This window comes from Macrobrachium nipponense, chromosome 1 (assembly GCF_015104395.2).
Source record: "Macrobrachium nipponense isolate FS-2020 chromosome 1, ASM1510439v2, whole genome shotgun sequence".
In the NCBI taxonomy this organism is placed as follows: domain Eukaryota; kingdom Metazoa; phylum Arthropoda; class Malacostraca; order Decapoda; family Palaemonidae; genus Macrobrachium; species Macrobrachium nipponense.
Genome location: NC_087200.1, coordinates 87289442 through 87301851, shown reverse-complemented (window position 1 = coordinate 87301851; position 12410 = coordinate 87289442). Strand labels below are relative to the sequence as shown.

General features: G+C 38.3%; 1 protein-coding gene across 1 annotated transcript; it reads left to right on the top strand.

Moving 5' to 3' along the window:
- Nucleotides 1-10873: 10873 nt before the first annotated feature.
- On the top strand, nucleotides 10874-11260 carry LOC135218848 (uncharacterized protein DDB_G0290685-like). The gene has a single exon (XM_064255297.1). The coding sequence runs from the start codon at nucleotides 10874-10876 to the stop codon at nucleotides 11258-11260; it is 387 nt and encodes a 128-aa protein (XP_064111367.1).
- The last annotated feature ends 1150 nt before the right edge of the window (nucleotides 11261-12410 follow it).

Genomic DNA, 12410 nt, shown 5'->3' with positions numbered 1-12410 from the left:
ACTTGTATAGAAATTTTGATATCTGTGGAGTGTGAGCAATTAATTGCTAGTCACGTTTCATGGATTTTCGTTTCATCAAGATTTAATTTATTCAGTCCATATTACTTACAGCAATGATATTTAGTGGTACAAGAAGTGAAGAGAGAGTTCTTCGCTGTATGCAGAAATACTTTGATCCATTTTCATGCTAAATCTTTCTCGCTGTTTCCCACGTGGTTGAAATTTGTGTCGGTGATACAATTTCCTTCTGTTGCCGGCTTAGAAAATTGGGCATTCTTCAAAGTTGATAGTTATTGCCCTTGCTTATATTAAGAACTGATTTGTTATTCACTTATGAAGATATATTTCTGTGTGTGTGTGTGTGTGCAGAGTTTAATGCCGGTACTTCATACCCATATCGGTATCCTTTACTTATACAAGTCCCCTTGCAGAGTCACAAGGGCTGAGCTGCCATCCTTCATTCCTTCCCCAACGTTTCATAGGGATGGTTAGCCCTCTAATCCGTCATCAGTAATTGTCCCTAAAATCGCACTTCCTTGGTTGAGTAAATTCAGGTCGGGGCGTTCTGGGAATCGCTCTAGTCATTTGGACGACTGCTGGTTCTCGATATATATTTTCTCTCTCTCTCTCTCTCTCTCTCTCTCTCTCTCTCTCTCTCTCTCTCTCTGCTGGGAGAGGTTATATAGATCAGATGTCGAATAGCTGGGTATTAATTATTATGAAGAGAAGACTCAAAAAATGAAAAATAAAATGACTGAGAGTGGCGTTATATGAAGACATTAAAAGTTACAGATTAGGGTGCTTCGAAGAACGAAAGCCGAAGATACTAATTATAAACGTTGTGTCAACACGTAAACACTAAAATTACAGTTTGAGATTTAGTTTGATGTATCAAAAAGACGTAAAAAACGAAAGCCCAAGTTGGAGTTGTGTCAACAACATAAACAATAAAGAATAATGGCAGAGTTTAGGTCGTTGTATCTGTTATTGTGATCTCGAGGCTGTTGCTGTCTTGAGGTGTTTTGGAGCTTTCTTTTAAACCCGTTGCACAAAAAAGGGAAAATCGCCATGCAGCTGTAAAGAATGTTAAATGCCATAAGAGTTCTGTTAACCTACTTTTCACAGCTTTGTTTCAGATAAAAAAAAATAGTTAAAGTAATTGCAAATTGCAAAAGAATTGTTTAACTCATTTTTACCTTAGGGAAAATGATATAACAGTAACGAGGAATTGCAAGGCGGAAGAGTTTATCTGTGTATTTATTTCTTTTCTAGAAAAATCTTCAGAATTATATTGTAAAGCGTTAGAGCACAATTACCAGATGTAATGGAGTGACGAAGATTTTAGCAATTAATGTGCTGTCTTAAAAGGCATCGGCGTCGGTTTGTTTCCACGAAAGTTGATGATATTCATTACGTCGTTTTCTTGAAAATGTTATGAGCCCAGTCTGCGAGGGATGGAAAGTGGCGTGGAGAGAGAGAGAGAGAGAGAGAGAGAGAGAGAGAGAGAGAGAGAGAGAGAGAGAGAGAGAGAATTAGGCGGGAGTGTGCATGGTTCGAACAGTCAGTCTCAAGGTGAAGATGTGTGGATTTTTTTCTCTAAATTTACGTCATTAGTTTGCGTGATGACCAATTTAATTTCTTGGGATTAAGAACTACTATGCTGCTTCAAAAGTAATTTTCGCCTCTCTCTCTCTCTCTCTCTCTCCTCTCTCTCTCTCTCTCTCTCTCTCCTCACGAACGTCAGTATTTTCAATTCTCATGGAGAGAGTCTCACGGAAATATTTGTCCTGTAGAAATTCAAAGCGTAAAGAACGACGTCCCCATTAGCAAGAAGTTTTCGCATCCGTTATCGGTGGAAACGAAGGAAATTGGCAGATTCCGGTGTATCGCCCACAGATCAAAGGCAGTGGGTTGTAAATCACTAATTGATTACAATGTTTTCCAGTGACATCTTGTCTGGGTGGGATCTCTGCGTATACACATAAAGTGGTGTGCTCCTCTCGCTGTCTCCTCTTCCTGTAGAGACTCCAGAGGAGATGAGACGAAAAACCCGGAGAAATGAAGGAGCAACTCGCCCCTTCCTTCCCCCAACATGTGATGCTCCCTATTTGTGCTGTACGTGTCTGATGCGCCCAGAGATGACAGACGGCCATTGCAAGCTGTTCAGAGGCAGTGCGGGTGAAAGGTTGACCATCATCGGGACATACACTCACAGCAGGAGGAGGAGGACGAGGAGAGGGTTGGAGGGATGCAAGAAGAAGCAATTTAGGCAACTTAATCCCTCTTGTCCTGCCCTGTGTGAGTGAGTGAGATAGAGAGAGAGAGTGAGAGAGAGAGAGAGAGAAAAAAAAGGGGTATATTTGATATGTAATAGCGTATTTCCTGCATCCTAAACCCATTGCAGTCTGCCAACATCCTGCTGTTGCTGCTCTCTGCTCTCAGTCCCATCCTTGACAGGTGTTGGTCGTCCAGCTTACCTGATGGTGCGGTTAAATTAGCGCTCACCCTATACCTACGTCACCTTTATTAGGGTGTGGGAAGATCCCGGCCAAGAGAACGAACTGTTCACCCCCAGGTGGGGCACACTCGCCAAGGAAAGCGACACACACACACACACACACGTGTATATGGGGGCGGGTATGTGAATTTTTTGGGTGTGGAAAATTTATCCAAGAAAAGTATTTTTCAGGTTTTCTTGTGCTGTTGCTGTTTGAAGTTTTTAATACCGAATGTCGTTATGACTAAATTAGAACATAACACACACGCACATTTATATATAATGTTAGGGAGGGGTGTTGTGAATATTTATGCGCTTGTTTAGTTGAACGTTTGATTTCTATTCTGATAGTTATGGAAATACCTTTCACGTACTTGCCAATATAACTACATCCATCTATTTGTATGTGTGTGAGAGAGAGAGAGAGAGAGAGAGAGAGAGAGAGAGAGAGAGAGAGAGAGAGAGAGAGAGAGATGGGAAGGAGGGCAGTATCTAGAAGCTAATGTAGCGGACGTATCATTACATGATATCCTTTTGTCAGTAAAAAAAAAAAAGAAATAAAATACAATAAAAATAAAGGAAGGGAAGAAGACACAAGAAAAAGGGTTGCGTTATTCGTATTATTAAGCCTTCTTGGGATAACACAAGCAAAGCGTGCGTGTCCCAAGCACTGTTCACTATTTTTATTTTTCTAATTTTTTCTTTACAAACTCCACTTTGATACGTTTGGAGATGCGTGTAAAGCGTTTAGTTAATAAACTATAAGTACGGTGTTGGTTGGTATGCAGCGAAAGGTTTCGTTGAATATTGTGTAAACAATGCAAGATATTGCCGGGTTGAATGAATCAGACATTTTTTTGTTTTTCCTGATTTCATTTTTTGCACCTGAATCCAGTTATGGAGTGTGTTCAATTTGCTTGTTACAGTTCTTTATGGACGAATGACACAACGGTGCCTCAGCTTGTGATTTTTATTGACCAAAGAATCTTTGTCATGTGTTGTTTAGAAGTAAGCTGTTTTTCAATGTTTTTACGTGATTTCTTTCTTTGTATTATAGAATTCTGTTCCATTTACACACACACATACATAAATAAATTTTTTATACAGGAAATGTTCAATTTTCTGTTAGACCCACTGCACTAAACCTCTACATTTATCACGCTTTCGGTTCACCTTATGCTACACAAGGTTTCTCTTTAGACTTTGATGGTAATATTACTTTGCAGACGTCAATAAAAGTAAAGACGATTGTGGAAACATCATTCATACACATACGAATACACAAGGTTTCTCTTTAGACTTTGATGCCTACATCTACTTTGCAGATAGTTCAGTAAAAGTAAAGACTGATTGTGGAAACATCATCCTACACCTACGAATATACAGTTCTGGTTGGAAGGAATATATGTAGTTTTATTAATAATATTATTGTTAATATACTGTGTGATTTTTGGTAGACGCGTCTTTGTTACTGAGATTGGATGTTGGATAAAAATTTATATATATAATATATATATATATATATATATATATGTATATATATATATTCTATCTATATATAGAATAAAGATAGCAGCTGCTAAGATGAACTAATTACGTATTTTTGCGCGTAAGAATGGTTTGAAAGTTGTGAGAAATATCAAGGTACAAAGGAGTGGTAAGGTCATCGAAGGTGGAAGAAGATATATATATATAAATCTATATATATGTATATAGTATATATATATATATATATATAATATATATACTATATATATATATAGATATAGATATAGATAAATATATATATATATATATATATATATATATATATATATATATATTTTGTATATGTATACGTACATGTGTTGCACGGTGTTCAGATATATAGTCACGCGAGTACAGTGTATTGCAAAAAATCTATTATGTTTCTCGATCAGACTAAAGCTCAGAAACAATCCGTAACGTAAGGGACAGAAAAGCGTCCAACATGACTCATGATAACCGTGAGAAGCGGAGTTTGAGATATCACGTTGAAAGGATTGCTGCCTGGTAGGGTGGGGCGGGGGAGGGGGGGGGGAGGGGTGAATCCAGCTCATGCCTGCCTGGGGGGGCGCTGCCATCGTCAGACAGCGTCTAGTCTCGGGTTTTTATAGTAGTTTTTAGGTTCTTAGTCATCACTGCATCAGGTTTACCCACGCATGGTGCGTATTTTTATACCCAGTCGCTTCCATGCACATTTTATAAGGTCGCCTCCCTTCTCTATATAGTCACTGGAAGCCACTCGCTCGGTGGTACAGGTGGCGCATATTTTTCGTGTTCCTCTTCTCCAAAAAGGTTAATCTAATGACGGTTTTATAGCAGTGGTTTACTCTGGCAATCAGGGAGCTTTGTTGTGCGTCTCTGGCACACGAAAAGGATATCTCTCTCTCTTGTTTTTTTTTTTTTTTTACCTTTTTTTTTTTTTTTGTTTTACTCTAATCCTAAGTTGTGCAAGGTCTCTCTCTCTCTCTCTCTCTCTCTCTCTCTCTCTCTCTCTCTCTCTCTCTCTGTGCGTGTGTGTGTTTAATCTTTGAAAGTATATTTCGGATGAATAAAAACAGTCCGAAGTTGTCGTATTTAATATTTCTAGTATCAGTTTTCAATGTTATGATGAAGTTCTTTCTTGCTATATTAATGTTAATTTCATTATGTCCTTCTAATTGCCAAAGTTTGGGAAGCTCCGTACGAGTATATAAGAAATGTTGAGTTTTAGATACACTTATACACATGCGTGCGCGGTGTATATGTGTGCTTACGTTGCGTACACATACTCTTACTTGTGATCGTTAGTTAAAAAAAGTACGCTGTTACGAATTTTAATTTTTTCTCTATATAGATTTCACTTATTGAATTGAAATCTTGTCATACCATATCACGATTATCAGAAGGGTGTTTTTACTGAATGAATTTACAGCTTATGATTTCTAAGTTTTCATAAACTGCAAAATATGAAAGTCGTTGGTTTCAGGTCTGTGGAAAACTTTTACTTCCTGCTCATGCACAATTCTGTAAAGATTATTCAGAATAGGTAGACTGAAGGATTTGAATTGTGTACCTTCTATTTTTATCGGTACGCAAGCCAGGAAATTGTTAAAATGTAGCTCTGAATCACATATCTGGTGCCATGCCTGTATCCGCAATTGTCGATAGCTAAGCTCATCTATTCTTAAAGGACCCCATTATGCGATCCGTATATTCCTCTGGGGAGATGATTTTGTCATACAAAGAAAAGAAAGAATATGTTATCTGTCAAGAGCTGGGAGAGTGAGAGATCGTTTGTCCTCTGAAGGTTAAAAGAGTTTGGTCAGCGTGCGTGCAACCATTTAATAACATAATAGTACATGAGAGGGATTGTAGACTCTTACGGGACATTCTTACTAAGCTCGTGTAGGGAGTGAGGAGGTTCAGTAGGGAGGGCTCTGGCATTCGACTGGAAGGGGCAGGGGAGAGAGGGGGGGACGGTTGTGTCATTTTCGCCTTGGCGTCTAGACACGGCCGTAATCGGGTCATCCCTAGTCCTTGCATTATCGAAAACGTTCCCCCCCCCCCCCCCCCACCCCCCCCCCCCCCCCCCCCCCCCCCCAATTCCCGCATCATCTCACTGTAGGTGACGTCATTACATCTCGTTCGTGATGAATAGGTAAGTTCGTCAGTGTACTGTATTTATAAAATGCCTTGTAGCGTTATATTGTAATGTTAATTTTACTCGTATATATGAATTTAACGCTAAATAACGAGGGACCGCGCTGAAGGGTTCGTTGTGCCAAGATATTTTTTAAGAGAATTATTTATTTTATTTATTGCAATCTACAAAGGCTGTAGATTATATTTTGTTATTATGCTGTTCCCTGTTTATATATATAAATATATATATATATATATATATATATATATATATATATATATATATATATATTATATTTATGTGTGTATTATATATATATATATTTATATATATATATGTTATATATATAGTATATATATTTATTATATATTATTATGTTTGTATGTATATGTATCTATGTATGTACACTGAATCACGAATAAGAATAATTTGAACGTAATGAATATATAAATAAAGGCAAATGCCACGAAGGAAAGTAAAACAATTTAATACCGCTACAAGGCCTTTCGACTCTCGTCCTTTACCAAGGAGACTACTTAGAAAGGAGAGTCGAAAGGCCTTGCAGTTGTATTTCATTGTTTCACTTTACTTTATGGCTTTTACTTCCTTTACATATATATATATATATATATATATATATATATATAAATATATATATATATATATATATAGCGTTCAGTATACATTATTTCCGTGTATGTTGCATGGACAATTTTCACTTCGATTTCAATTTATGAATAGCATTTATTTTTGTCTTGTACAGGGTGTAACAGTTTTATTTACATTTACCATTAGCAGTATTAGCATGTAAACTCAGCAGAAATGATATTGATATGATATTTGAGATTCTGAATACTAATAGTGTGTGACTGCCCGCTTTTGTACTACACAAGTTTGGCATTGTGTTTATGTTTATACCGTTTGTATTACGGCAATGCGGTTCAACAGGTATTAGAAGCTTGTAACGGCGATACCTTATCTCTGTAGATATCAGGAGTCTTAGGTGCATCCCGGATCTTGATTGGTAGATGTCGGGAGTCTTAGGTGCATTCCGGATCTTGGTTGGACAGAATCCAGAGGTTCAAACGGGGCATCGCACTAAAGTAACCACCTTCTGGTTCTTTTCGACGTCAAATGATGTATTTAGTACTTGATGTTAAGGTCATTGCATAACGTGTCCAGGATTGGAAGTGGGGCGCGAGTCGGCAAATCAACAGTCTAATTTGCAGTAACGTTCATCCAGTTCCTCCATGTTTGCTACTCTGTTCCAGATCTGGGATTTTTATCGAATAAAATTTGTTCAAGTTTTTAAGTGATACTGGTGTCGGAAAGACTGATATTATACATTAGGTATTCGGTTATTGTATTTACAATTCTTACACCATAGGTTGCCTGAAAGTCTTAAAGAACATATGTTTAATCACGCTTTTACTTCTAGAAAGTTATGCCTGCACAATTTTATATGTGTATTTCTTCTTGCTTTACGCATTGCAATAGAATCAAGTAATGGAAACTAAGAATTTATCTAGTAAAGTTAGTGAGTCAGAAAAAAAAAAAACATCTGTGAATGGCTACGGCTTGTGAGACTACTTATTGTTCTGTCATCTTGGATTGTACGTTTACAGTGACAAATTGATTTACTTGTTTTGACTGCCGTATTTCTGTCTCAGAGTTGGAAGTGAAATTTGCACAAGAGCGAAAGATGGTTTGTCGAGAAAATTCGAAGCAGTATCGTAAAATACATCTCTGTCTCATCTAATGACCATCCATCGATGTAATTACGCAAAGATATCCGCCGGAAATCATACTGTACCGACAGATGTAAATAATGTAGGGCGGATGACCCTCCTCGCTCCTCCCCACCCAGCACCACATACCCCTCCCCCGACACCCTCTCATTTCCCCAAGTGTCTCCCCCTTCCTCCCTCCCTCTATCACCCCTTCCTTACCTCGCCTACCTACTTCCCCCCGCCCTATGAAAAACTGGAAGCCCTTTAAAGAAGGTGGTAGTCATTCGGAGATTGCCTATGTCCTTCCGACTCTTTGTCCCAGTACTCTTGACCCTGGGAACCTTCGTGTGACCGGACACTGAAAACACACTCACGAACTCATGAGAATTTCTCTCTCTCTCTCTCTCTCTCTCTCTCTCTCTCTCTCTCTCTCTCGTAATTGGGATGGTGCAGTAATTGCCAGTGATGGATATTGCATTTTCCATATAACGAGATACGATAGCAAGAAAAATGAATAGAAATTGTCAGTTATATGACATTAGTTCGTTTAATAAGTGTACAATAAATCACTTTAAAATTTGTAAGATTTCTGTAGGTAGCCATAATACGAGAAATGAGTGGTTATTTGACAACAGTTATATTAATTTTATCGTGTAGTTTAAAATCCACCTTATTTGTGAAACGGGAAATTAACAAAATGTGCCTCGTTTTTGGAGAGTTTTCCCACTTTAAGACATGAATTACATACTTAAGAATGCATCGCCCTCTCTCTCTCTCTCTCTCTCTCTCTCTCTCTCTCTTGGAAGGTTGAATGTATATCTAGATTTATTTATAACGTGATATGGGAATTTCGACTCCTTGCCTAGAGTGATCTAACCTTGTAGGTCTGTGTTTGGAAGACGTAACAATTTACATCTGTATTAGTTTTAAGATTTGTTTCATATTCGAATTAAGTGCTGTTATTCTTTCGGGTATTAAATTAAAAGGAGTAGACTGTGTGTGTGTGTGTGTGTGCAGGAAAACCGCCGATGAGAGAATTGCTGCTTTGTAATATTGGCTTATCATGAATAAAAAAAAAAAAAGTTAACTAGCACATTTCTCATTGCTGAACTTTAATTTCCGGCTATTGAAAATACGCCAGGAACATTATAAGGTACTTAATGGCCATTAGAAGGAAAAACTTGCCATTACTCTCTCTCTCTCTCTCTCTCTCTCTCTCTCTCTCTCTCTCTCTCTCTCTCTCTCTCTGGCGAGCAGCAGCAGCAGCGGAACTGCCTGGGGCGACGCGCATCACCTGAGGCTCTTCTACTCGCGGTCGTCTACGTCGAGTTGTGGGCGGCCATATTTTATCATCGTTCAAAGCTTCTTCTTTTTCTTTTCTTTTCTTTTCTGCCTTCAGTTGTTTGTCTTGTTGCTCTCGCGCTTACAACAGCGCTCCTCTTGTTTAAGGAAAAAAATTTTTTTTCTTATAGCCCTCGGGGTCTTTGTCTTAATGCCACTAGTTGTTGTTACTTTTGTTGCTGGTGATGCCGAAGGCGTAAGAGGCGCAGTTGTTTTTGTTTATCCAGCTTGTGAACTATATTTGTTGTAGTCATTCCTTGAGCAAGCAATCTGGGCTAATTGGCTTAATGAGATAGTTTCTTAATGAATTGATATAACATTGTTCTGTTGAGCGTATCTTTGTTACTGTCTGTGATAGTTTCTTATTGAATTAAGATGTTATTGTTGTATTTAGAGTATCCGTATCGCTGTCTGTAATCTTTTCTTTCAGGTGCTTCACTTTTAAAAGCACAATTAATTCATTATTGTTTCGTTGCGTGTGTTTTTATTTCTGTTTTTAAGCTTATCCTTCATGGTGCTTAATTTTCAAAAGCATTGGTGTTGCTTGTGTTGCTTTTTGAGTATGTTCTCCAGTTGAAAAGATGATCTCATGAATTCAGCTTCAAGATGAATGTTTGAAGAACGGATTTTCCCCCCTTCCCATTCGCTCGTGTAACTGATCACATGGCCATTCGGAATCGAGACAACTCGATGCAAATGTAATCAAGCATCAATTCATCTGAATTAAAGAGTGGAATGCTTTTCTCGAAGAGCTGCGTGGAGCCTGGATGAGGACAAAATAATGATTTATGGTGCATTAAAATGTTGGCTAACGTGAATAAAAAAAGAAGCGAAAAGAAAAACGGAGTGACATGTAAGTCGAGGAGCAATACAATAGCCTCCCTTAACCACACATCATCGTTATCTTCGGAATGGGACTCTCGAATTGATGGAGGAATTGCTTGGGCGGAGGGGAGTTCTTGAAGGCCTGCGCATTTCCACATTCAATGGATGCCTTAACCAGGAGACGAAAGGGAGAAACGAGAGAAACAAGAGAATGAATCAGGAGGGAAAAGGGAGAAAGAAAGGAGAGGAGAGAATGAATCAGGAGATAAAAGGGAGAAAGAAAGGAGAAGAGAGAATGAATCAGGAGATAAAAGTGATAAAGAAAGGAGAGGAGAGAATGAATCAGGAGATGAAGGGGAGAAAGAAAGGAGAGGAGAGAATGAATCAGGAGATAAAGGGGAGAAAGAAGAGAGGAGAGAATGAACAGGAGATAAAAAGGAGAAACAAAAGAGAGGAAAGAACAAATCAGGAGGTAAAGAGAATCATAAGAGAGGAGGGAATGAATCAGAAGCTAAAGAGAATCATAAGAGAGGAAAGAATAAATCAGGGGATAAAAGAGAGAAAGGAAGAAGAGGAGAGAATGAATCAGGAGATAAAAGGGAGAAAGAAAGGATAGGAGAGAATGAATCAGGAGATAAAAGGGAGAAAGAAAGGAGAGGAGAGAATGAATCAGGAGATAAAAGGGAGAAAGAAAGGATAGGAGAGAATGAATCAGGAGATAAAGGGGAGAAAGAAGAGAGGAGCGAATGAATCAGGAGATAAAGAGAATCATAAGAGAGGAGGAAATGAATTAAAGAGAATCATATGAGAGGAGAGAATAAATCAGGGGATAAAATGGAGAAAGAAAGGAGAGGAGAGAATAAATCAGGAGATAAAGAGAGTCATAAGAGAGGAGGAAATGAATCAGAAGCTAAAGAGAATCTTAAGAGAGGAGAGAATAAATCAGGGGATAAAATGGAGAAAGGAAGGAGAGGAGAGAATGAATCAGGAGGTAAAAGGGAGAAAAAAAGGAGAGGAGAAAATGAATCAGGAGATGAAAAGGAGAAACAAAAGAGAGGAGAGAATAAGTCAGGAGTTAAAAAGGAGAAACAAAAGCGAGGAAAGAATGAATCAGGAGATAAAGAGAATCATAAGAGAGGAGGGAATGAATCAGAAGATAAAGAAAATCGTAAGAGAGAAGAGAATGTATCTGTAGATAAAATGGAGAAAGGAAGTAGATAAGGTTAGAGTGATGTAAATCGGAATAATAACTTTGCGCCAATACTAATATGAAAGTATACCATTGTTAAAGGATGAAAATCGTCCGTAGTACTTGTTAGTTTTCTGTAAAAGAAAACTATGGAGATTGCTATTTAACTGTCTGTCCGCAGTTTTCTGTCCGCCCTCTGATCTTAAAAACTACTGAGGCTAGACGGCTGCAAACGGGTTTATTGATCATCCACCCTCCAGTCATCAAACACACTAAATTGCAGCCCTCTAACCTCAAGAGGTTTTAAAGTTAGCCATGATCGTGCATCTGGCACAGCTATAGTGCCCCCACCCAGAAACACAGGCCACCACCGGGTCGTGGCTGAAAATTTCATATACGCTGTACAGAAAACTCGATTTCGCCGAAGAAACTTCGGCGCATTATTTACTTGTTTTATTATTGTGTATTAATGACGATAGATGTCTTCGTGCTCAAGTTTTATTATAATTGATTGTATTTCTTCAGAAAGTTGAATCAGCACTCGTCAGTACGAAATTGACCATTTATGACCTAAATTTCCAGGTCAGGATCACCGTCATTGTGTCCGAACTTTTTAGTGTCAAACATAGTAAGGTACGAGGCACAGAAGTCGTTCTTGTCCTTTCCTGAATGCAGAATATTTCATTTTGAATACGACCCACAAAAAGGAAAGTTGGCAACGTTAAAGGAGAGCAAACGTTCGAAAACCAGAGAGGCAATTAAAAGAAATCAGTGGCGGGGGAAATAAAGGTCATTAGTGTTTAATGTCGCATGCTTTTCTGCCATTATCAGGACGACAGGTCCCAATTAGCAACCCATTGTCCTGCCTCGGGACTTAATTGCAAGTCCCATAGCCTTACTGTAGAAGTTTGCCTTGCAGGTGAACGGAATAGACCAGCGGGTAAGATGTTTTGAAAGTTGCAGGATTTTATTTTTAAGGCAAAAAGTTTATTTGGATCTTCCTCGTGAATGCTTTGCAGTTATGATATGAATTTCTCGTGTGAAGATCTTAGAACTTTTGTGCGATATGATCGGTACTCATTTTTCTTCATCAATTTCAAGGTATGTGTATATACGTACATTGGCAGCCGTTTCAGTATGTATTCCATATATAATGAAATAACTTTGGGAACGTTCGAATGT